Consider the following 26,815-nt stretch of genomic DNA (forward strand, 5'->3'; position numbering starts at 1 on the left):
AGCTTGCTTGCTCACATGTAGGGCTAAAATTTGGGCAAGCACATAAATAAACCTTGTCCTAGAGTTGACCTTTGTTTGTTGACTGCACAAATCTATGTAAGACTCTTTGTTACCTCATTCAGCTCCATGTATTCATAGCATACAGATTTTTGCACCCAACATATGAAGGATTGGGAATGCTTTAACATGTTCCTTGTATGCATTGTTAGGGGAAACTACCTTAAAATAAAGCAGAGCATCCAAAAACAAACAGGATACTAAAGTTGAGCATTCAGCTCATAAGTGAGCAGAGCGTGAAGTGCTGTGTGATGTGGCTGTAAAGAATTTAGAGGTTGGGTAGGAAAAGATGCAGAGTCCAATCTTAAAAATCACAAAAGGTTTATTTACAATAGAAAGTAATAATGACATTTCTTTAGAGTAAATAACTGGGTCTGAGCTACTCTAACACCCATCTCTTCTAAGGTTTCAAAGAGAGGGAAAAAACACCAATCACTACATCTTTCATAACACACAAGCAGAGAGAGATCTCAAAGCACACAGTACATACTCAGATGTTAGAAGAAGTCAAATTTAAAAAGGCTTGAAGTAGAAAATATCCATTCTACACAACCAGAATGAGAGCAGAAACAATGGGGATAGAAGAAATTAGATATATTTCCAACTGTCATTCAAGAAATATGGGGGGAAGGGAAACCCTCAAGACTATTCTAAGCTAAGTAATCTGTTCCTCATTGAGAACTGCAGACTTGAGCAATGTAGGGCTAAATTCCAACATGTATAACAGTTATAGATCACATGAGTGCAGCAGAATTGATCAACTCACATGTTGAAGAAAGCAGGCTCCTATTTCACTTAAGTGGGGCTCTTCTTTGTTGTACTGCTTTTCTAGATCTTTTAGGAATTTTCTTTGGAATTTGTAAATGTCTTCGATATTTCCAAATATTGTGTTTAGCTGGGCTGCAGTGAACATTCCAGTATGTTTACGACACTGCCGAATGTACCCCTAGAAATGATACGAACAAGGATCTTAATATTTGTTAAAACAGATGAAAGAAATGAAAACACTAAAATTTATTTATTTATTTCAAGCATTAATATGTTGTCCTTCTCGACCTCCGAGGAGGGACTCAGAACAGCTCCCAATCAGGCAACAATTCAATGCCGAACATGATATAAAACACATAATAAATACATCCATATACATTAAAATAGTCAAAAAATACATCAGAACTAGTTCGCTAGATTAAAATCACCATATTAAAATTGTCGTCCAAAACAGTCTAAGTACAATCCAATAAAATCTTGTCTTACCAGTAAAACAACTATTTTGTTAACGCTTGATCCCATAACCAGGATTTAAGTTTCTTCCAGAAGGTCATAAGGGAGGGGCGGATCTAACCTCATTAGGGAGGGAGTTCTACAGCCGAGGGGCTACCACGGAGAAGGCCCTGTCTCTTGTCCCCACCAAACACAACTGCGATGATGGTAGGACCGAGAGCAGGGCCTCCCCAGATGATCTTAAGGTCCTAGATGGTTTGTAGGGGGAGATATGTTCGGACAGGTAAACTGGGCTGGAAACGTTAAGGGTTTTATAGGTTAACACCATCACTTTGAATTAAGCCTGGAAGGTAATAGGCAGACAGTGGAGCTGGCGTACCAAGGGAGTTATCTGCTCCCTGTACCCTGCTCCCGTGAACGTCCTGGCTGCCGAGCATTGGACTAGCTGAAGCTTCTGAGCAGTCTTCAGAGGCAACCCCATGTAGAGTGCATTGCAGTAGTCTATTCGGGATATTGTGGACCACCATGGCCAAGTCAGACCTCCCAAGATACGGGCGCAGCTGGTGCACAAGTTTTAACTGTGCAAAAGCTCCCCTGGCCACATCCAGCCTTAAGATTCCCTTGCTTTTTCTTTGCAAAATATCAAGTTGCATGGTTTAAATTCTAATTCACTCTAGAACCAATGAGAAAAGGAGCCCAGAATGCAAGCTCATATAGAAATTATACACGGCAATCATAATTTTTGCCACTTACTTTGAGTAAAAAAATACTTGCCCTGTGGAAAGAGATGGATAGCAAACTAAAGTTACATGCAGGATAGTTGCACTACATTTCCTAAATAATATCACCCAATACATTACTATGATAGTTGATGCCACAGATGATCAGAGAAATGCAACAGTGCTCTAAGTAATTCCCTGTGACTCCCGTTGATCTCAGAGAATCTTTTTTTCTATGAAGGGCCAGAGACCAACACAAAATATCAGTCAGAAATTGGAGTTAGAAATTTAAATTTAGAGCGTCAGGTTGAAGACAGATCCAGAGCCAATTAAGTCAGATTCTAGGTTACTTAAGAAAAAAATGTAGTAATCACAAAATAACTGTACTATGGCATTTTATGTGGGGAAACTAGCTAAACAAATGGCCAAAGCAGTCAAGCTAAGATGATTAAATTGAGACTGTCATACTTTGGCCAGATTATGAGAAGAACAGAACTCACTAGAAAGGAGCTCCTGGTGGCACAATGGGTTAAACCCTTGTGTCAGCAGGACTGCTGACCGAAAGGTTGCCGGTTTGAATCTGGGGAGTGGGGTGAGCTCCCAGCTCCAGCGTCTCATGCGGGGACATGAGACAAGCCTCCCACAAGATGGTAAAGCATCTAGGAGTCCACTGGGCAATGTCCTTGCAGACGGCCAGTTCTCTCACACCAGAAGCGACTTGCAGTTTTTCAAGTTGCTCCTGACTATTGCAATGCACTCTACATGGGGCTGCCTTTGAAGACGGCCCGGAAACTTCAATTGGTCCAACGATCAGCAGCCAGACTGCTAACTGGAGCAAATTACAGGGAGTGGTCTACCCCCCATTGGCTGCCATTCATTTTCCACTCCCAATTCAAGGTACAGGTCATCACCTACAAAGCCCTGAAAGGTTTGGGAACCCAACAACACATGGCAAGATAGAAGGTGGTTGGAAAAGAGAATTTCAGATGGTCTCAATCAAAGAGGCCACAGCCCTAAGTTTGCAAAATCTGGATAAGGCTGCTGATGATATGGTGACTTTGAGGCCTCTCATTCATTGATTTGATAGCAGCAAACAACAAAAACAGCAGTGGTTGTCCACCCAACTAAGTCTAGTTTCTCTACTTTTCTGTCACTTTCACCTTCCAATTGGAGCCCCCGGTGGCGCAGTGGGTTAAACCCCTGTGCCGGCAGGACTGAAGACCGACAGGTCACAGGTTCGAATCCGGGGAGAGGCGGATGAGCTCCCTCTATCGACTCCAGCTCCTCATGCGGGGACATGAGAGAAGCCTCCCACAAGGATGATAAAAACATCAAATCATCTGGGCGTCCCCTGGGCAACGTCCTTGCAGACGACCAATTCTTTCACACCAGAAGCGACTTGCAGTTTCTCAAGTTGCTCCTGACATGACAAAAAAACTCCTTCCAATTGTCACTCCTTTCTCTCACCGCCTTTTGTTTTTCCTTCATCCCTCATTCTAATTGATCTCTCTGCCTTTTTGCTATTACCCTCATCTTATTTATGACTGTTGCTTTTCCTTGTTCATTTCTCTCTACCTGCCCTCTCCACCTGACAAATAGGTGGTCCTCAAAGGCAACAGCAGGCTCACACTCAACATCAGCCAAGAGGGGTGAGGAGGCCATTTGATCATAGATCCCTCACTTCAAAACAAAGCTGGACTTTTCCTGTAACAATAAAGAGCTTTATAGCTTACTTCACAGATGTCCTTGAGATGTTTGATGTAGATTCGCTCTGTATTCATGATTTCCCGAATAACATTTGTTCTCATCTGATCCTTGTTTTCTGCCATTTTCTGACGGTGTTTCCCAGGTTCTGCATTTGGCTCTTCATCTTGGAGGCTGCCACAGTTTTCTGCAAGTTCTTCCTGGTTGACCCGAAGCTGGAACAATAAAAATTAAAAACAACATGAACTGAAGTGCAGACAACACTGCAAATACAAAATTAGCTGTTACTAAAAGCAAGGTATTTAAATTATCATATTTTTTTTTTTTACAAAAAAACTGCATAATTTGGCTTCAAGCCCCAGGTAAGTGGGGTGAGTGGGATCAAAAGTAGGAGTTTCTTGGAATACTGCTCTAGGGAAGTAACTCTCAGATAGCAGCCACACTCAGAAGTAACTTTTTAAAACCATACCCCTGAATTAAACAAGTAATTGTAAAGCTTTTTTTTAAAATGTCAGAAGTGAATTGAGAACATACTGCAGGTTGCTTCTGGTGTGAGAGAATTGGCCGTCTACAGAGACATTACCCAGGGGATGCCCGGATGTGTTACCATTCTGCTTGGAGGCTTCGCTCATGTCCCCGCAAGCTAGAGCTGACAGATGGTGCTCACTCCATCTCACAGATTTGAACTGACAACCTTCAGGTCAGCCATCACACCTCCTATAGTGTGAAGCTACAATCCAAAAAAGTAACTTTTCCAAGCTGTGACTAGCGGATAATGAGAAGGTGATCTGTTTGAGAACCAAAACAGCAGCAGCCAATCTGAGGAAGCAATATTAAACTATATAAATATAGACAATCTGATGCGGACTAAGACAGTCTCCTATGTTTTCTATACATACTGGAGTTTAATCTCTACTAAATTAACTGGAATGTAAGACTGCTCACTAGTAGGAAATAAACTGATGACTTTGCAAGACATCCAGGTTTCACGATCCCAAGTCATTTAGTGCTTTAGATGTGTTTACTAGAACTTGAATTCCGATTGGAGGCATATTGGCAGCCAGCCAGTTTTTTTAGACAGTTTCTTTAGAATGTTCTGGTCAGTAATCAATTTGCACATTTTGCACTAATTGTAGCTTCCAAGTTGTCTCCAAGGTCTGCTTCATATAGACACATTATAGTAGTCTAATTGGATAGTTACCAGCACATATCACTGTCACCAGATTATTTCTGTCCAGGAAAAGTTATAGTCAGCAAATCTTATTTACTTAGGCGATCCCTCGTTGTCCAAATAAGGCTGTCCTCCAATCTCCGGTAAGTACGTAGGTGACTGTGGAACCCTATTCTTGACTCGCATGTTCTCCTGAAGTGAGGGCATCGGTTTCCAGGTGAAAGGTGGGCCTGGTTGGGGTTGGCTTGACGTGCCTTCCTCTTGGCACACTTCTCTCTTTTGCCCTCCATTCGTGCCTCTTCAAATTCTACAGCACTGCTGGTCATAGCTAACCTCCAGCTAGAGTACTCATGGGCCAGGGCTTCCCAGTTCTCGGTGTCTATGTCAGAATTTTTAAGGTTGGCTTTGAGCCCATCTTTAAATCTCTTTTCCTATCCTCCAACATTCCGTTTTCCGTTCTTGAGTTTGGAGTCGAGCAACTGCTTTGGGAGATGGTGATGGGGAATTCGGACAACGTGGCCGGTCCAACGGAGTTGATGGCGCAGGACCATCACTTCAATGCTGGTGGTATTTGCTTCTTCCAGCACGCTGACATTTGTCTGCCTGTCTTCCCAAGCGATTTGCAGGATTTTTCGGAGACAACTCTGATGGAATTGTTCCAGGAGTTGCATGTGATGTGTGTAGCTAGTCCATGTTTTGCAGGCATATAGCAGGGTTGGGAGGACAATAGCTTTATAAACAAGCCCTTTGGTACCGCTACGTATGTCCTGATCCTCAAACACTCTCTGCTTCATTTAGAAAAATGCTGCACTCGCAGAGCTCAGGCGGGGTTGTATTTCAGTGTCAATGGTGACTCTTGTGGAGAGCTGGCTGCCAAGGTAGCAGAAATGGTCAACGTTTTCTAATGTTACACCATTAAGCTGTATTCAGAGCATCTGAAACTGGTCTCAAGAACTCAGTCTATGAAGGCAGAGATGGATCCAGAAGTATTCCCAAGCTATGCTCTTGCTCCCCCAGGGGGAATGCAAGCCCTACCCAGGATAGATCACTTCCCCAATTCCCAAGTGACTTGCTGTGATATCTCTTCGGTTTGCTGGCCATCATCCAGCCCATAACAGCATCTGACACTGAACGGCCCCAGCCAATTCGAATAACAAGGAGAAGTAGAGCTGAATATTATGAACATAGTAACACTACCCAACCTCCAAACTCTTAATGACCTCATCGGTGTCTTCAATTTGAACAGCAGGAGAAACAGGAATTCCCAGTGCAATTCTCTGGAACTATCCCAGTAGATAGAAGGAGAACCGTCACACAACAATGCCTTGAATCCCAACCCACAGAAACAAACCCATAGCACACCATGGTCAGTGGTGTGGATAGATCCTGAGGGCTCTAGGAAGATCCTGATAGAACCTTATTATATAAATGTGCAAGTGAAATAATTTTCATGGAGATACCCATCTTTAAACCCTTTCTTAAGTAATCCAACCCCTTTTATACAGTGTCATTCATTTTAAACACAGCTATTAATATTTAGCAAATTCACCTCTTTGTCCAGTGCAAGGTTAATGAGATATTTAAAGTAAATCCTTAAAAATGAGCATTAAAGAGATCTCTTTGAAACAAATAAAATAAAAAGTGGTCAAAAAGCAGTTTCCAATTAATATCAACCAACCTTAATGATAAAACCTTTCAAAACTTTATACTGACAGGTTAGTTTTGCTGTAGGCTTTTAAAAGTGATTAATTATGTATGTTATTAAATAAAAAACAACAACCAAAGATTCGGCAACTTGGAATGCTTAGTATGTTTGGGTGTCTGACTGGTACTGAAAGCAATGTAATACCCATTTCAAAAGACTAATGGTCATTGTGAGAGAAATGCGATTTACTAAGTGGTCCTTAGGCTGCAAAACATTCATGAATGCAGAACACTTTTTGGAATGTCACCATACACTTATTAATGCAGCAATGTTGATAAAGTGTTCAGTGTATAGTTCAATTATTCCTGCAAAAATAATGATGGCTTCCAAACTGGACAGCCTTAAAAAAGAGGGCTAGATATATTGGTGGAAGATGATGCTGTCAGTGGCTACTTGCTCTTTTAGAATCATAGAATCATAGAGTTGGAAGAGATCTCATGGGCCAACCCCCTGCCAAGAAGCAGGAAAACCACATTCAATGCACCCCTGACAGATGGCCACCCAGCCTCTGTTTAAAAGCCTTCAAAGAAGGAGACTCCACCACACTCCAGGGCAGAGAGTTGAACGGCTCTCACAGTCAGAAAGTTCTTCCTAATGTTCAGGTGCCATCCCCTTTCCTATAGTTTGAAGGCATTGTTCTGCATCCTTGTCTCCAGGGCAGCAGAAAACAAGTCTCCTTATGACTTTCCCTCAAATACTTATACATGGTCATCATGTCTCCCATTCAGCCTTCTCTTCTGCAGGCTAAACATGCCCAGCTCTTTAAGCCGCTCCTCATAGCTTGTTCTCCAGACCCTAAATAACTTTAGTCGCCCTCCTCTGGACACATGCCAGCCTGTCAACATCTCCCTTCAATTTCGGTGCCCAGAATTGGACACAGTATTCCTGGTGTGGTCTGCCTAAGGCAGAATAGAGGTAAGCATGTCTTCCCTGGATCTAGACACTATACTCCTATTTATGCAGGCCAAAATCCCATTAGCTTTTAAAGCTGCTTTTGGCTCATGTTTAACTTGCTGTCCACAAGGATTCCAAGATCTTTTTCACACATACTGCTATCGAGCCAGGCACCCCCCATTCTGTATCTTTGCATTTCATTTTTTCTGCCTAAGTGGAGTATCTTGCATTTGTCGCTGTTGAGCTTCATTTTGTTGGTTTTGGCCCATCTCTCTCTGTTAAGATACTATATCTACTGGTATACAAGTCAATCTCATTTATACATGAGCACACAGAGTATATACATTCTCCAATACCAGGACAATATAACCCTGTATGTCAGTTGCTGGACAATGTGAGTGTGACAGTAAAGCTAAGCTTACATTTTGCTTGTGAACTTCTCATAAGAAACTGGTTGATAACTTTTGTTATCAAATATTGGAGTAGATAAGCCTTTTTTCTAATTCAGCAGGGTTATATTCGTTGATGGTAAAAAAAATTGGGCAATTAACTGAAGATTTTACAGGACGCATTCAGGAAGGGCGATACCAGTGTGAATGCACTGACTCATAACCCTTTCCCCTTCTCTTACTTTTTATTCCCCTTCTTCTTACAGAAACAGAAGTAAAAGCTAGCCTCACACATCTTAAGCACAGTCATGCAACTTCATTCTGTGCTCATCTATGGGGCCTTCTCCCAAGGGTGTGCGCACAGACGTAGTATCCCATTCAAGAAAGACGTGGCAAAGTTTGGAGGAAAGGCGGAATATTAGTAAAGGGTTCCCAGAGACTACTTTAAAGTGAGTAACTCTGGTGCTCATCTCCCTTTCTAAGTCGAAGAGCTGGCATTGTCCGTAGACACCTCCAAGGTCATGTGGTCAGCATGACTGCATGGAGCGCCGTTACCTTCTTGCAGAAGCGGTACTTATTGATCTACTCATATTTGCATGTTTTCAAACTGCTAGGTTGGCAGAAGCTGGGCTTAAAAGCAGGAGCTCACCCCGCTCCCTGGATTTGAATCATCAACCTTTCAGTCAGCAAGTACAGCAACTCAGCTGTTTAACCCGCTGTGCCACCAGGGCCCCCCCACAGCGAGCAGTCATATAGAGATGCAAAAGTACAAAATTTAGACTTTGCTACCAAGTGGTCTCAAGCTCCAATCTACAATCTGCTACCATGTTGATGTTACTTAGACAATCCCTTGTTGTCCAAATAAGATTGTCCTCCAATCTGGTGTCCTCTCGGTGGGTATGTTGGTGACTGTGGAGCCCTATTCTTGACTTGCCTTCTTGACTTGAGGGCATCTGTTTCCAGGTGGAAGATGGTCCCAGTCGGGGTTGGACTGATGCACCTTCTTCTTGGCACATTTCTCTCTTTCGGCCTCCATTTGTGCCTCTTCAAATTGTACAGTACTGCTGGTCACAGTTGACCTCCAGCTAGAGTGCTCAAGGGCCAGGGCTTCCCAGTTCTCGGTGCCTATGCCACAGTTTTTAAGGTTGGCTTTGAGCCCATATTGATGTTACAAGTGGGAAGAGAAGCCATACAAAAAGGAAGAGCACAAAACTATACATAAGGTATAAACATCTTGCTTTACTCACCCTGACAAAACTAGCTGGAAACCAGGCTTCCTTATCCTCATTTCGTCCCCACCACCAGTCCTTGTTTGAAGCTTCAAGGACTTGGATGACATCCCCAGCTTTGAAGGCTAATTCCTGGTCATCCATGGTCACGTGATCCCAGAGTGCCTCTGCATACACCATGCTCCCATCGCTTATCAACTGAAACATAAACATTCGGTGAAGAGCAACAATTCTGTTGGGATGGCCAAAAACAAATGCATGAAGTAGCTATCTGCAGATGCAGAAAATAGAGATATTGTGCTAATTACATCTGTCTACACAGATATCTTCTTCTCAACATGACAAATAAACAAACTATTTGTAAGTTGACAATAAAAGAATTATGCATTTTGATCTGACCCACAGGGAAGTTGATTATGATCTCACAAATGTGATGGTTTCTCAGTGAAGTTTAAACTTTATCAAGTTTGCAGGCAAGATTCACACATAACTTCTCTTTTTAATTACCTCGTTAATGGCTAGCTGTTCTCCTCCAGGCTGCAAATACCTCGGGGTGGCTTGGCAGAGCTCCTCATAGCTGTAATCTTCCTCACTACCATTGTCATCCACTAAGGCAGAAGACTCAGTCCCACCATCTACAGCACCTGGCATGAAAGTGAAATGTTGAGTCATGAAGGTATAATCAAAGTCAGTACTGTAATTTTTTTGGCAGTGTGTGTGTGTGGGGGGGGCGGCGGTAATCTTCATATTAAATAAGCATATTATTCTGATCTTCCTATCCTTTTAATCACTTGCATGAACGACACAAAGACTCACTGGAAGAAAGAAGACAGGGAGAATCTTGAATCAATATTAAGAGCCAGTGTACACATTATGCCAAGTTGATACAACCTAAAAATAATACTGCAGTATTCATGCCCAGCCATACCTTTTTCTAGGACACCCAATTCCATTTTCTCCTTTCTCTCAATTCGATCAGCAGTGTATGCTCAATGAGCATAGTCTTCACAGGGATGTTTTGGAGTTTTATCTGCTTTAGGGTGTCCCCCCCCCCCCAAAGGGGTTCTTCTTATACTCTTGGTACAAACCATGAGATTTCTGTAAGCCCCCTTCCCAATGTTTTGGCTATTCCATGTGCAGAGAATATGTTTGCTATCTGTATCTCAACTATACCACTTTTAAGGCACATGATTTGGAGGTGATAATATTTTTGAACGTTTGTCCAATGTAAAAAGCCAACAAGAGCTACACTAAACTAGTCTAGATCTCTCCTTAACATGTTTACTATTTGCAATGAACGTACTGTGTATGGCAAATAGTACCAGAATATTTATATTATTCTCTGTGAATGGCCATTGTCACTATTAGTACTTTTTGCATTTAGTTTCTCTTTGACTTCCCTACAGTTCTTGCCCCAACCACGTGTTCTGTGTGTATACCTGAAATTCTGGATAAAATTCCACCTATCTGATGAAGTGGGCTGTGGTCCACAAAAAAAAAGCCCACATTAGAATAAGTTTGTTATTTTTTTCAGATGCAATTTTAGCTCCTGTATTTACTGATTTTTTTTTTACTCTTTTTTACTCCTATAGTTTGTATTTCATTCTACTGTACCGTTTAAATAATTGAGCTTTTTATTGAGTTGAATTTTAAAAAAGATTTAATGTTGGATTTTAAAACTATTATTGTTGCTTTGTTTAAATTGATATTATATTATATCTAGGGAACTTGTTTTATAGTTCTCTAACAAATGTAATTAACAAACAAATTGTCTAATCATTAAAAAGCCTTCCTACAAGAAAATATGGTGTTTGTAGAAAAACAAAGAGAAAACAAGAAAGGCTAATGTGGTATAGTAATTAGTGAATTTGGAACTATCACATTGAGAACAACGAGAACTAAATCAAGGTAACCAATTAGACAAATTCTAAAAATACATCCTTGTAGGAGTGGTTTGTAGGATCATTTGTGAATGGGACTCTTCCAAAACCCAGGGAATTCAAGGAAGAATATAATGTAAAGTACTTCTCAAATGGACTGCTTGGTCCTAAGAATGCTTTGCAAACTATTTTTGGATGTTGGGATATTGCAGGAAGAGGTGAGAGAGTTTTATATTCAGTTGAGCAATACCATACAGACCTAAATCAAGGTAGAATGATTATACTAAGCTTCCTTAAGGGAAATGTCTTGCAAAAGATATAGATAATAGGCATCATATAAAAGTGAGAGCAAGAAAAATTCAAGACTGGATGATTCAGTTTTAGAGGCTGTAACAATGTAACCTTATGACTTGTTGCATCATAGTTTAGCTGAATTTCGCCTTGCACTATCTGCAATTTGGGTAATCCCAAAAGGAAGCACCCCCACTTTCTTCTTTCATGCCATTACGAGCAAGTACAATCTCACTTGTTAGGAAATAGGTGAACAAGCCCTACTACAGAGGCCAGAATTGCTAAAATCATCCAAAATACAAGGCAGACCGCCTGGGACGCAGAGCAGGAGGGCCTACCATCCTGGTTGAACCTATGATCTAGACCAGTGATTCACAACTTGTGGGTCCCCAGGTCTTTTGGCCTACAACTCCCAAGAAATCCCAGCCAGTTTACCAGCAGTTAGGATTTAAGGGAGTTGAAGGCCAAAACATCTGGAGACGCACAGGTTCAGAACTACTGATCTAGACTTTTCCCCACATGACTCCTTTTGACCTGATAAATGTCTATATATTCTGAGAATATATAGACATACAACATAGGCATAAAAATCAAACATTTACTGATAAGAAACCAGCATTTGCAAAAACTTGCTAAATAGCCTGATTTTCCTTTCTATGGAGTACAGTTGAAAAAACTTCTGCAAAGTCCACTGTAAACACTGCACAGTAGATTCATGTAAGTATCTAAAATGCCACAAACAACTACTGCAGCCAATTTTTTCAGGACTCCAACACTGAGATAAGGGGGATCCCATTTGGGGTTGGGATCGACAGTTTAAGAAGTAGTGATCTAGACCTTCAATTGTGCCTAAATAATTGGAACTGCACAGCTACTAGATCCCCAATTCAATGGTGTAGAAGGAAAACCATACCAAGCTCAGTGTGGTGGAAATGTCTTCAACATCCCCAAATGTTAGCGACTAGGTTTTCATGACAATATGTGGCAAAAAGTGCCACATACAAGCATTTATCTTTGTTCTGCTTTTTTGTCTGAATTCTTCTTGCATTATCGGAGGCATTTTAAAGAGATGAAGCATGAAAGCCACACCAAAGTGCAGAAAGGCTCAGCGTGGTGGTAACGTCTCATACTTTGGACCTCTCCAGAAGTTACTCACTAGGTTCCTATGACATACAGCATGACAAAAGTGCCACATACAACTATTTATCTATTTCCCATTTTCATTGTTCTGCAATACTCCAATAATGCAAGAAGAATTCAGACCAAAAAAGGCTTTTGTATTGTGTGAGACATAAATTTAAGAGAGAAAACAAAATTTCTTAGTGGATTTTATTCCTCTGAGGACCAGCTCTGTATATTCTGTCACTCAGACTAACATTAGGGGCTTAACACTTTAACTTCAAATTTGATTTAGAAAGCATTAATCTCTATCATAATAACTTACAACATAAGAAACATTCCTGAAATGTGGGATTATCAATCAAAATGGAAGTTAATAAGCTTAGAACATTACAGTATAAACATACACAGTGAAAGATGACTTAGATATAGATTTACACATTGCTCCTAAACTAGCAGTGCAGTCAGAATATCTCCTCTACAGTCATCTATTGTGAATATTAATGTACAAATATGATACACAAGTATTCAAAAAGAGTCACAAATAGCTAACTATCTTTTGCTCTGTGTAGCCATGTCTCTATTGTTTACTGCCAGGAATAAATACACAGACATGAATAGGCAATTCCTATCTCTCTAATACGATGTCAGAACTAAAAAACAAAACAAAAAACCAACACAGAATTGTTTTGTTCATGACATTATTTTGCTGTGATCTGCAAGTTTTACTAGTGCAAGCATTATTTTATATCAAGTCAAGCCCCATGACTACAGCAGTTTCAAATGCAAACAGCACAGAGAATAAATGGAGTTCATCTCCTACATAAACATACCTATCTGAAGGCTCTCCAGACTCCAAAAGCGGATCATTTCCCCTCTGGCTACCATCCTGCCGTCCAGAAATAAACCAATATGCCAGGTAGAATTTGGTTTCTAATAGGTAAGGGTTAGCCCTTTAAATAAAAAATCACTGTGGACCAAGGAGGCTGCAAGCTACTGGAAATGCAGAAATAGCTTATTCATCGCTTTGAGCTTCTGTTTGTGCATTTCAGGGCAGAGACTACTTTGAAACTGACAGCTCACTCCCTGTACAGTGCAGGCTGTGAGTTTAGTGCCTTCAGTGACATCATGGGGGACCCTTAGGGAGGAAGTTACCAGGCACACAGAAACACACACACCCACACACACACAGTGAGTGCTCATCCACATAATGCATGCACACAGAGGTCTAATGCCTTACAGATTTATTATTGCAATTCTGAGATATTTTTCTTTTGTTCAATCCAGTGGAAAAGGTTCTACTGGGTTCCTTTTCTCCATCACATGCTTAAAAATGAATGACTTGGTGCAAGCTGTGTTGCAACCACATTATTTCAGATTGTAAGTGGCAAACGGCTGTTTTAAATATTAAATATAGAAGGCTACAGATTTTCAGTAAAGTGGATTGTAACTCTGTCTGTGTGAGTTCCTGTTAATCACGGTTCAGTGACGACGTTAACCTGGATCTTCCAGTTCAAGACTTTTAATGACATCATCAACTAACTTTCCAAAAGTGTGTCAATACTGCAGAATTATTGCAGCTTAGCTGAACTCTAGCTGCCACTTTATGAAATCTTGGAATCTGTAGTTTTGGGAGCTACTTAGCATCTTCTGATAGAAAGTTCTCAACTCCCCTAAAATACCGCATATACTCGAGTATAAGCCAACCCAAATATAAGACAAGGCACTTAATTTTTCCACAAAAAACTGGGAAAACGTATTGACTCGAGTATAAGCCAAGGGTGGGAAATGCAGCAGCTACTGGTAAATTTCAAAGTAAAAATAGATACAAATAAAATTACATTAATTGAGGTATTGGTAAGTTAAATGTTTATGAATATTTACATAAAACTATAATTTAAGATAAAACTGTCCAACGCTGATTAAACCATTATTCTAACCTTCTTCAGTGTAAATGTGTTTACGTATACTTTCACTAATAGAGTAAAATAATAAATGTAAGAAAAATAGTAATAATAGAGTAAAATAATGGAAATGTAATACTAACAGTAATAATATCGAAAAATAATAAAATAACAAAGTTAAATTGTAAATAATAATAATAATAATAATAATAATAATAATAATAAATGGAGTACAATAATAAATGTAACAACAACAACAACAGAGTAAAATAACAAATAACCTTGACTCGAATATAAGCTGAGGGGGGCATTTTCAGCCTAAAAAAGGACTGAAAAACTAGGCTTATACTCAAGAATATACAGTTTGCCTTTATACTTTTCTGGCAGAAATTCAAATGCATTATCAAACTGCAAATACCACAGTTCTATAGGACAGAGCCACAGCAATTATAATAGTATCAAACTGCTACAAATGTATGGTCTGGACACATGCCTGGTCTGTGGCTCAATCCTTCTTGTTTTGGATCATACATGTTATTATATATGAGTGTCAAGACTCAAGAGACATATTCAGAGAGTGATAACATTATATAATTATATAAAATTATATACCGTAATCAACATCACTAGTGTTGATGAGAGGAAAACACTGTGTTCTGGCACACATTTTAAAAACTAAAAAAAAAAATTAACTGAAAATTACTGGGATTTTGCTGTAAGGAGATGAATTGTATACATTTGGGGATCTTATAGAGCAGTTTTTTTCAAATTTCCTAATGCCGAGACTCCTTAATACAGTTTCTCGTGTTGTGATGACCCCCAACCATAACATTATTTTTGTTGCTACTTCAGAACTGTAATTTTGCTACTGTTATGAATCACAATGTAAATATGATGTGTAGGATGTATTTTCATTCACTGGGAAAAATTTGGCACTAATACCCGATTCACCCAAATTTGAATACTGGTGGGGTTGGGGGGGGGGGGGGGGGGAATAGATTTTGTCGTTTGGGAGTTGTAGTTGCTGGGATTTATATACCTATAATCAAAGAGCATTCTGAACTCCACCAACAATGGGATTGAACCAAACTTGGCACACAGAACTCCCATGACCAACAGAAAATACTGGAAGGGTTTGGTTGGCATTGACTTTGTGTTTGGAGTTGTAGTTCACTTACATTTAGAGAGCACTGTGCACTCAAACAACGATACATCAGGACCAAGCTTGGCATAAATACTCAATATGCCTAAATGTGAACATTGGTGGAGTTTGGGAAAATATACCTTGATATTTGAGAGTTGTAGTTACTGGGAGTTATAGTTCACTTACAATCAAAGAGCATTCTGAACTCCCACCAATGATTGAATTGGGCCACCATTCCCACACAGAACCCCCATGCCTTGAAGGGACTCTCTGGAGTGAGCCTCCCCCCAGTCTCACATGCTCTCCCTTGCTTGCATATGCGCACCTTGCTGCCATGCGCCAAGCATGCCAGCTCTCCCCTCCCCACCTGTAGTCTCAGAAAGAGCCCTCTCCTTGGCTGAGAGAGGAGGAGGGCTTTGGGTGGGAGGATTCGCGGTCTGTTTCCGAAAAGGAAGAGAAGGACATGTAGAGAGTGTTCAGCCTTCTCTGACAAAGGGGTTCCTAAGTAATATATGTTTTCTGATGGTCCTTGGCGACTCCTCTGAAACCCCCTCGTGACCCCCTCTCAGGGGTCTCAACCCCCAGATTGAGAAATGCTGTTATTAAATGAAATGCTGTTCATTTTTTAAAAATGTTTACTAGTCCATTCTTCTGTGGCATGGAATTATGAGAAAGCAAAGGGGTGGACTAGATGTCTCTTCAGTGCTCTCTCAGCTACAAAATAAATAAAATGATACTGTAATAGTAACAGAAAAACAAAACATGTATAGAAAGGAGGAATAAAATAGTGCAATGGACAATAAAATCAAGAGTAGATTAAAACTAATTAAATGGCACCTTGCTGCCATGCGCCAAGCATGCCAGCTTCTCCCCTCCCCACCTGTAGTCTCAGAAAGAGCCCTCTCCTTGGCTGAGAGAGGAGGAGGGCTTTGGGTGGGAGGATTCGCTTCTATTAAACTCTTCTATTAAACTATTAAACTCTTCTATTAAAATTAATAGAAGAGTTAAAGCCAAGACATTTTTATTTATTTAGTCTTTGCATTAAAGATAGATTACAAGAGGTATCAGGTGAGCTTTACTATGGAGAGCATTTCAAAGGCAGAGTGCCATAACGGAGAAGAACCCGCTCAAGAAGGCATTGGCCTCAACTGAAGAAAAAATTGTCTGAAACACTTCACAATCAATTGCACAACTCTTCTAAGGACTGAATGAGAAAGAAGTGGGGAAAGAATGTGGTTTTGCTCCAGTAACCAGACAGAAAAACTGTACTTCCATCTGTGAAATCAGCCTTGGCTGGTCTTTTGAAAGAAGAAATTGGGTTTTCACAAGCCGTGCTCAAAGTTTGCACAAAACTTAGGACCCTTCTCCATTCTGAAAATATGTTTGCTCCGTGAACACATAAAAATCACCACCATCACTTAAAAGATGTTGTATCTGTGCACATTTAGGTGCAAGGACTATTTTGAGATCCTGTTTACAGACACGTGAGCAATAGCATAACTTCTATGTGGTGAATGAGAAACTATGAGCGGGGAGGGAAGTCAGTTGCATCCAAAGCTGAACTTTCAGCATTCCTATGACCGAATAAAGCAATGACCTTGCCAGACTTTATCACGTCAAAACCTAAACTATTTATTTAGAGAACTGGTCCTTAGCATGCAACAATTCCTTCCTCAGCACCGCCAAGGTCAGATTGTTATTTTTCTATGCCCATAACACATAATTAGGAAGTTAGCATCTCTGAATAAGCTTACTTGACTATCTTTCTCCATTTAGGTCACCTTTAAAAAAGCAGTGCCCAAAAGGTTCAGTTGTTCCAGGCAAAAAGTAAACCCATTCAATACATGTGATCGGGAAAAAAAGGTCTGCTGTGTCTTGCAAAGACAATGCAAATAGTTATGCTGGTCCTTTAATTGGGACATTTCCTTCTCCCTACTTGCCTTGTACTACCGACTTGATCAAAAGACCCTTGAGGCCCCTGCAGCGTGTAAAGAGTTTCAAAACACCCACAGAAACCATGTGATTTCCTGGTTGCTGCTGGCTCAACGGGAAAATGAGAAGCCGATGCTGCACTTCGATCTCCATTCTTGCAAAAAAAATGTCTTTTACTGTCTTTTGAAAATGACTAGAAAAACTTTGAACAAATCAGAGTTCGAACATGTTATTTGTAAAGAGAACAGCTCCCAGTTGGCATGGACAATGACACGAGCAGACAGAAGGAGAACCATGCATGATCAGAATGGGAATTCACTACTATAATCTTTTGCACAATGGCTACTCAGTACCTTTATGAAGCAGACCGTAAAGAAAGTAAAGGAAGTTGAAGTTCCCAGAAGCTGATATTCAGAAGTCTACTTTTACTGCATTTGGATGTTCCATTATCAGGACTGCTGATGAACCTCTCCTTTCTTAGCCACATCCCTCAACTACCACCAAGCACTACCAAGCATCTATATCAGGCATGGGCAAACTTCGCCCTCCAAGTGCTTTGGACTTCAACTCCCACAATTCCTAACAGCCTACCGGCTGTTTGCCTCTGGATGATCTAAAATTATATCATGCAAAGTTGGAGCAAAGTTGCTTTCTGCTGCTTTAGATATTAAGATCAAAACCAATGGACTCAAATTCTAGCTACAAGTTACAGTGACTAACTTATAGGAAAAAATGCCTCTGGAACATGGCCATACAGCCCAAAAAAAGCTACAACAACCCAGTGATTCTGGCCATGAAAGCCTTCAACAACAAATCTTAAGTTTTTCCCAATATGAAAAACCCAGATTTTCCCATCATAATATAAAAAAGCCAATTTCTTTTCTTTATCCCAATTTTTAAAAATAAGTATAATTTTTAATGTACTTTGCTTTAAAAAGAAACTGCGTTTGGGTTTTTTTGGGATGTCATCTCTTGTTTTTAATGTCTTCCTATAAATAAAATCATGTGTCTGTTTGGTAATTTCAGTCAATTTCACAGTCTCATCCCCATTAACTGAATGGTAGTTAAGAAGCCCAGTTGTTTACAGAAATGAGTAACTAAGATAGTGACACCTTTCATTTCTGACATCTACAAAAACTTTGTTTCATGCATATGAAACATCAATCTATTTCATGTTTAAACTTGGATCCCTTCTCCAAGATATTCATTATGTATGTAATGCAAATGCAAACACAGCTAACTGTATTCCAGAATCTGAAATCCCAAACTTGTGTGGTTCCACATACTTTGAATAAGCGATACTCTACCTATACTTAATATAGAATAGAAATAGACTAACAATATAAATGATGAAAAATAGAAACCATTAAAGTAAAGGTAAAGGTTTTCCCTGACATTAAGTCTAGTCGTGTCTGACTCTGGGGGGTTGTGCTCATCTCCATTGGTTTTATTTTGCTGTAATATGTTGTCTGGGCTTGGCCTCATGTAAGCTGCCCCGAGTCTCCATTGGGGAGATAGTGGTGGGGTATAAATAAAGATTATTATTATTATTATTATTATTATTATTATTATTATTATTATTATTTCTAAGCTGAAGAGCTGGTCATGTGGCCAGCATGACTGCATGGAGAGCCATTACCTTCCCATAGAAGCAGTACCTATTGATCTATTCACATTTGCATCTTTTCAAATTGCTAGTTTGGCAGAAGCTAGGTCTAATAGTGGGAGCTCACCCCGCTCCCTAGAATCGAACTGCCGACCTTTTGGTCAGCAAGTTCAGCAGCTCAACGATTTAACCTGCTGCACTACCAGTACAACACACAAATATGGTTGAGCCAAACATTTTCCAAACTCTGTCATTATCATTAATCTATTAATAGCTTTCCTGTGACAGCAAGTCCTATAACCACAAAGTGGACACTACAACTGATTAGGGCATTTTTTGAAAAACTTGCGATTTTAGTTATTCATTTTGCATTAGCTCCATATGAAACTCACCATGAGAAGCTCTCATTTGTCGCTTGCATCCAACTCTATCCAGACCGATGGGTGTGCTTTGCGAAAAGGCGAAGGGACGGAATCTGGCCGAGACAGCCTTGTAAGGAGGGACCTGATGTGCTGGTACCGGAGGGCGGGCAACTGGCTACAAGGAAAGTTTTTAAAAATTACTGTAAAATCATACTGGATGTGTCCTAAAATCAAGCCAAGGAAGAAGTGATGTTATTTATTTAGGCAAGAAAGTATTTGAGGCACTGCAGTACAGTAAATCGATAGTAAGGCTCCGTATAAGATCCATCATCCTATGTATGATAGCTTTCTCTGTGAACCAAATCTTATGCACTTAGCATCCTTCATGCACAGGGAGAGAAATGTTAATATCTTAGAAAAACCCAAAGTGTGTGGAAATAAAAATAAAAAGGTGGAAGAGGAAACCTAAGAGGAATTCCACAAAGTCCCAACTCAATCCCAAATAGAAGTATTTTCAATTGATACAGAATGGTTGTTGAGCATCTTTTGGGTCCTGCAAACACAAGATCGTTGCTTTCTTTATTAAATCTATCAACTGGGTTCTTTCCCCCCACCTTCTTTCAACTCTTCTAAGCACCAGTTAGGAAGTCATGTTGTCTAATGGTGACAACTAATGACAACTAGTGACATTAGTCCCAAACTAATGAGAACTACAAACGCAGATCTGGATAATCAATTTTACCTTCATTCAGACTTCACTTTACTACAAGATTTTCAACCCATAACTCACTTCCTTTCAAAGTGGTTGATAAGTTGCTTTTGCACAAAATACAACCTTTGGAAATGTATTCCAACCTTATTTTTTGCAGCAGTAATAGTCATAGCAGCAAGAATATACGTACCTTCAAACTGTCCAGTGTCTTTTAACATGTCTCTAGATTTCAAGCAAAGCGTACTTATTTATATTCAGTAAGGGCAAGATTTTAAAGGCACCAATACAAACAGCAGACTTACTTGGTGTTCATTTATAAGTATAGAAAATGTGGAGTGGGAACAGGAAGGTGCAGAATACCCCTCCCTTAAATATATATATAGTGCATTGCAGAAAATCTGGATTCAGGAAAAAAGAAAACTTCCCATCTTGCTGGGAAGCTCGCAGTCATAAAATTATACAATTAACATAGATGAAACAAGTACAGATATTTCTTCATTTCAGGATCTCTTTAACTATAAACTGGAGATAACTGCAATCTAAAAGCATCACAAAACAAAAGAGTTGACAGAAAAGTGTAAATTTCAGGATCTCATGCAGCAATCCTGCCAAAGCCAAATCTGTGCTAATTTTTGTGAATTAAATGTCAAGCCTTCTTGTTTGCATACAGTTTTTTAAAAAGCATGTACACATAAAAATACTCCTAGTAGAAATCTGAGCAGCATAACCCTATGTAGAATTGTAAAAAGGATGGGGCATATCAAGATAACCATCCATACAGTGGTAGTCATCCCCAAAATGAAGATATAATATATCATTCAGCATGAAGTTCAGGGCCAAATTTGATGTTTACCAAGTCTAACCAGGCTCAAAGTTGTATCATCAGTAAATTAACAGTCTTTTCTCAGTTCCACTGCCCATCATTCTGTTTTTGTGCAAATGCTAAAATTAGTGCCTGTTAAGTTCTTGGTGCTATGAGATACCTTCAAAGATTTAAGAAACTCAACATGTTACCACTAACCACATACAACAATAATTTGCAACCCAAAAGCATAAATTTATTTATTTTTAATTTCAAAATATCAAAGAAAATGTTAGTGTACAATGCAAAGCAGTAATTATCCACAATATTAAGTTAATCTGATTTCATGCTTTTAGGAGAAGAGGATTTGATGATGATTTAGGAGAAGTAGAAGGAAGGAAAAGGAGTGTCCACTATTTTCTAACTTGGAGGTTACAGGCAAAGAAGGAGGATGATTTGAGTTTCAGAGAGTGCATTTTATGTCTTACTTGTGTAAGGAGATCTGTTATTTCTTCTGTTTGCTTGTTGGCATAAAAACTGACCCCACCAATGACCGAGATGGGTCTTCTTTTGCGTCCTCTTTGGTTGGCTACTGTAGAAGTCAATGGGTCATTGGGAGGTGATCTTGACTCATTCCCATCATCCACATAGTCCACTTCTGGAGTCTCCACAGGGACAGAATCTTCTGGTATTGAGAAACTCCTAATTGCCAACTGGCCGAAATCTGAAAGGGGTCGAGGTCGCGATCTCTTTCCAGAACCCCATCTTCTAGTTGTGACTTTTTGAGCATCCGTTCTTTCTTCATCTTGTAATGGGGGATTCTTCTTCCAGTGATCATCAGTAACAACCTTTTTTAAATGTGAATAAGTCAAATAAGCCAAAGCACTTTAAAAAAGTTAAATTACATCCTTCAAATGGTGTAAGGATATTGTTTTCCTGCATGGAGGGAAGGAGTTAAATAGCTATCAAACACCCATAAATTGGGTTGTTAACCATATGAAACAAACCACAGCAAGACAAATTAATATATTAGTTTAGGAGCAAATGAAAGCCACAGTTCAGAACAATATGGCAGTACAGGAAGAGTAATTCTAGGTAAACCTGAAGGCTAAAATTCTAAGCATGTTGATTCCCCTCAGGGAGATAGGGTGGGTTATAAATAAAGTTTTATATTATTATTATTATTATTATTATTATTATTATTACTATTATTATTAATGTCAATAACAAGCAAAAAAAATTAAAGGGGATCTTTATTCATTTCAAATAATTTACTTGCTGTATTCTTTGAGAAAAACAGTAGTACTAGTAGTAGTAGAAGAAGAAAGTATTTTAAAAATTACACACTAGCACATAAATATCAAAATAATTATATTCTAGCTGTGTTTCAGAAATCTGGTCTTTACTAGAAAAGCAGAAAGTGTGACATACTATAGAATGCAGAGGATTGTTTACACAAGATGCTTTAGCATTCGGTTCACTACGTTAAGGGGAAAAGGGATTCAAGTCTTCCTAGATAATTTAAATTTTCTTAATCTCTTACAAGCAAAATATATATGTATCAAGGGAGAAATATTTTAGTAATGATCCAAAAGCACTACCTGTTTATACAACAGACTATAATACAGGAACATGACCGTCGAACATACTGCTCCCTTTGTATTGCTATTTTGTATTACTCATATAAAAATAAGTATTAAAGTTACAAATAATTTGTAATACCTGAAACTGTATTACTTACAATGCTTTTATTTCTATAGGACTTACAATATGCTGAAGGGCTAGGACTTTGAGGTGTGTCCCACAAAGTCAATTTGTTAAAACTTTTTAATGTTGGGTGATAAAGACCATTTTGTTCCACCCACAATAACTGCCCTTTGCTACTTTCAACAAGATAAACACTCCAAGGGATACAGCATGCCCACGTGCTAAACTGGCATTATAACAAATAGCAGGAAAGCTACATGGTATTACATCACTTTTTATATGTGGTTATTGCCATGTACTTCTTTTTTAATTGCTCTGGAAGAAAGCCATGATAGTTACATCATTAACAATAGCATTACTAACCTACTTTTTGGACCTAGTAGCCTTATTAAGCCTTAGGATGCAGTCCACAAAACAAATACGGTGCAATCCCATATCTGCTGGGATATGTTCCAGGCCTCTACCCACCCAAAGATACCTGGAATCAGAGATAATAGCAAACTATAGTTTTGACTATACTTGGGCAAGAAACATACTATAGGACTAGAGGACCTACAGAGGTCCATAAAGACTTCTGGGGGGAGGGTTTTTTTTGGGGGGGGGGGGTTGGAACGTGTTAAGGGAAATTGTGGATATTGTGCTCATGGATAAGGGAGTCATATTGTAAGTAAGCTGAACCAAACACAATGGGACATACTTTTGGGTACACAAACATAGGATTGTACTGCTAAACTATTTTCTCATGTTTCTTTGACAAGGGATTTGCTGAAGACATCATTTCAGACACAAAAAACAAGTTTCCCTTTGCTGTATAAGCTCATTAAGCTTTAGGATACAACTCCAATACAAATACAGTATGGCCTTCATATACACTGGGTCGTTTGTAGCTCTGCCTAATGAGGAAACAGAAGTTGTACAATGGGGAACACCAACACAAAGCATTCCCAAAAGCATGTTATATTTTCAGCTTGTGAAAGGTGTAAAGCAAGAACAGTAGCCTGTTGGACATCATCTTCTAAAAGCTTACTTCTCCTTGCAAGAACTACAAATATCATTGCATAATGGAAACAGCAATATCCTGAGTGTGCCCACAAGATTCATATGATACATATCATCATCATCATCCTCATCGTCATCCTCATCATCATCCTCATCATCATTGTAGGCAAAAGGCAACTTTGAAAAAGTTGAATTATATAGATTTTAAGAGGAGATTGATACTGCAATGCTATCTACTTATTGATATCTTATATTTAAAATATCTACCCTAAATATATCAGTGTTACCTTAGACTGAACACTAACATTTAGGAAACACTGTGCAAACACCAAGTACAAAGTAGCTGCATGCAATAACATCCTACGGAAACTTACTAACAGTGCATGGGGTGCAAACCCAAGATTAATAATAACATCAGCACTGCCTTGTCTTACTCAACTCTGGAGTATGCCTGTCCTGTCTGGCATAAATCTGCCCACAGAAAGCAAGAGAATATCACACTAAATGAGATATGTCGAATAATCACAGGATGTCTCAAGCCTACACCTACTAAACTAGCTGGCATCCCCCCCCCTTCGCCCCCCGATGTGCAATGGGAAGTTGCCGCTAATTGCGAGAGAAATAAGGTTGAACACTGTTAAAGCCACCCTATATGGCTCTCAGCTTCCTCCCAATAGACCTAAATCAAGGAAAAGTTTCATGAGAACACCACTTCTCTAAATGTTCCTCCAGCAACAGCAAGAATATCTCTGTGGGCAGCAAACTCTGGCAATTCCAACTGGATGGCCCCCCTACGAGGGTCTTCCTCCAGGGACAAACCAAGAATGGGCAACTTGGAAGTCCCTGAACAGACTCAGAAGAGAAGCTGGCAGATCAAAAAACAACCTGGCAAAATGGTACTACCTAGAAGAATCCTCCACCTTGTGTGATTGTGGAGCAGAACGAAAAACTCAGCATCTATATGCTTGCCCACAATGCCCTGCCTCATGCACAGAGGAAGAATGGTTTAAAGCTGCCCATTTTGGGTCTAAAACTACCTAGCAGCATGTGATCCCTTTCTTTTATCAGTTTTAACTAAACTATTTTATCAATTTTAGATAAACTATTTTATGCAATGCTTTTGACACGAAATAAATAAATCTATTTATTCATAACACAAACAGGCTTTCCTGACACAGGTACTTTCCTTCGGAAAGAGAAGGAACTTCATTTGTTTATTCTCACAGTTAAAAGTGTATAAGGACACTTTTTTTTAAAAAAACCAAAACCCCTGAAAATGGCATTAAGCCAAGACAAACAAAGTATGTGCATAGCTTGCCCTGTGGCCAGTAATTTGCAAAAGAAAGCATAAAGTAAAAGTTGGGAATCATTCCAACAACTAAAGTAACTACTGTTTCACAATTATTGTTTCATACTGTCATTATTGTTGTGAAGCAAGCAAGGTAAATAGCACACTATTACACCTTGTTCTCCTCCTTCACATCGTATTTAAAACTTTGATTGTCCAAGCATTCACTCAAAAATAGGACTATTTTAATGAACCTACATTTTCTATGTAACCCACATCTAGTTGTGACATCATCCTGCAAATATCTTCTCTATGAGACCATGGAATGTCACTTTTTAGAATAGTGGTTTGAACATTAAACTAGGCCTCAAGGTCACCATAAATCAAAAAAACGACTTGAAGGTACACAACAACAACAGAGTCGCACAAATCATTGTACTGATCACCTAACTTCTTGTTGTAGTCCAAAAGATAACCCAATTGTTTACTTGTTACTAACATGTTACAATAGAACCACAGAATAATAGAGTTAAAAGTGACCATATGAGCCATTTAATCCAACCCCCTGCCATGCAGGAAAAGCATAAAGTATCTCTGACAGATGGCCATCCAGCTTCTGCTTAAAAACTTCCAAAGGAGGAGCTTCCACCACACTCCGAGGAAGGGAATTCCACAGTTGAACGGTTCCTATGATCAGGAAATTCTTCCTAATGTTCAGGTGGAATCTCCTTTCCTGTATAATTTGAATCCATTGCTCCGAGTCCTAGTTTCAAGGGCAGCAGAAAACAAGCCTGCTCCCTCTTCGTATGGCACCCTTTCACACATTTATACATGGCTATAATGTCTCCTCTCAACCTTCTCTTCTGCAGGTTAAACATACCCAGTTCTTTAAGATGCTTCTCACAGGGCATGGCCTCCATACCTTTGATCATTTTAGTCACCCCTCTATGGACACCTTACAGCAGTGGTTCTCAACCTGGGGTCCCCAGGTGTTTTTGGCCTACAACTCCCAGAAATCCCAGCCAGTTTACCAGCTGTTAGGATTTCTGGGAGTTGAAGGCCAAAAACATCTGGGGACCCCAGGTTGAAAACCACTGCCTTACAGCTTGTCAAGATCTCTTTTGAACTGGGGTGGCCAGAATTTGACACAGGTGACCCTCATTCAGTTCTTCTTCCTTCTGCATCCCCCCCCCCCCCTAATATCTACTAACATTTCAGAAGACCATAAAGAAATAAGGAATGAGATCATGAGATCATCCTCTAAACACTCATATCTGGCACCAACTCAATCAATCCAAATGCATATCTTTGCCATTGGGATGCAATGGCCAGCCTGAAATTCAGCTCTACCCTACTCCCTCCCTCCCAAAAAGACCCTTCTCCGTGCACTCCTAATAATTTATATCTTGCTCCTATGGGCAAAAGGAAGGGAGGAAGAAAAGACAGACCAATCCTCTACTTATTTATTGTAAAATTCCACTAATCAAAGTCTCCAGAGTAGACCATGTTCCAGTAGTAGTCGTAGTCGTAGTAGCCCTCCTCCTCCTCCTCCTCTTTCACACACACACTCTTTATTGTTGATCTTTTGCTGATCATTAACAGTACCACTTTCCACACTACCATGCCAATACATGGTATCTACCCCTATAAGCCTTTTTTTTTCTCCCCTTCCCTTCACTCAGATTAAATCAAAGCATAACGCTGTCCCATTATGTTACACTGAAAAGTAGTGAATTCCTGGCTCCACCAATCCAGGCAAAATGTAACATTCCAGTTTTCCCCAAAACATTAGCTGTCAAAGTACCTTTGCAGGTAACTCATTATTTTCATCCCATCCCAAGAATGTAAACAAACAATAACAGAAACAAAATTATAATCATTCATGATAGGAGGTAATGTCTCAGATTGAGTCAAAACAATGTTTATGGCAATTGGCTACAATTCTTCAGACTTTCCCAGTCTTTCCTGGGATTCAGGAAT

General features: G+C 39.5%; 1 protein-coding gene across 8 annotated transcripts in view; it reads right to left on the minus strand.

Moving 5' to 3' along the window:
• Positions 1-26,815, minus strand: part of SPATA13 (spermatogenesis associated 13) — a 237,369-nt gene that overhangs the window by 10,924 nt on the left and 199,630 nt on the right. For 5 of the 8 annotated variants that reach the window (XM_060770924.2, XM_060770920.2, XM_060770921.2 and 2 more), the window contains exons 3-8: positions 21,330-21,689; positions 19,358-19,502; positions 9,597-9,733; positions 9,108-9,287; positions 3,731-3,916; positions 824-1,003 (exon numbers count right to left, since the gene is read on the minus strand). In XM_060770924.2, coding sequence (XP_060626907.2) covers positions 824-1,003; positions 3,731-3,916; positions 9,108-9,287; positions 9,597-9,733; positions 19,358-19,502; positions 21,330-21,689 — 1,188 coding nt within the window. Of the gene's footprint in view, positions 1-823; positions 1,004-3,730; positions 3,917-9,107; positions 9,288-9,596; positions 9,734-13,212; positions 13,493-19,357; positions 19,503-21,329; positions 21,690-26,815 lie in introns of those variants that run through there. The other 3 variants (XM_060770923.2, XM_060770928.2, XM_060770927.2) reach the window with 2 other exon arrangements.

Source organism: Anolis sagrei, chromosome 3 (genome assembly GCF_037176765.1).
Source record: "Anolis sagrei isolate rAnoSag1 chromosome 3, rAnoSag1.mat, whole genome shotgun sequence".
NCBI lineage: Eukaryota > Metazoa > Chordata > Lepidosauria > Squamata > Dactyloidae > Anolis > Anolis sagrei.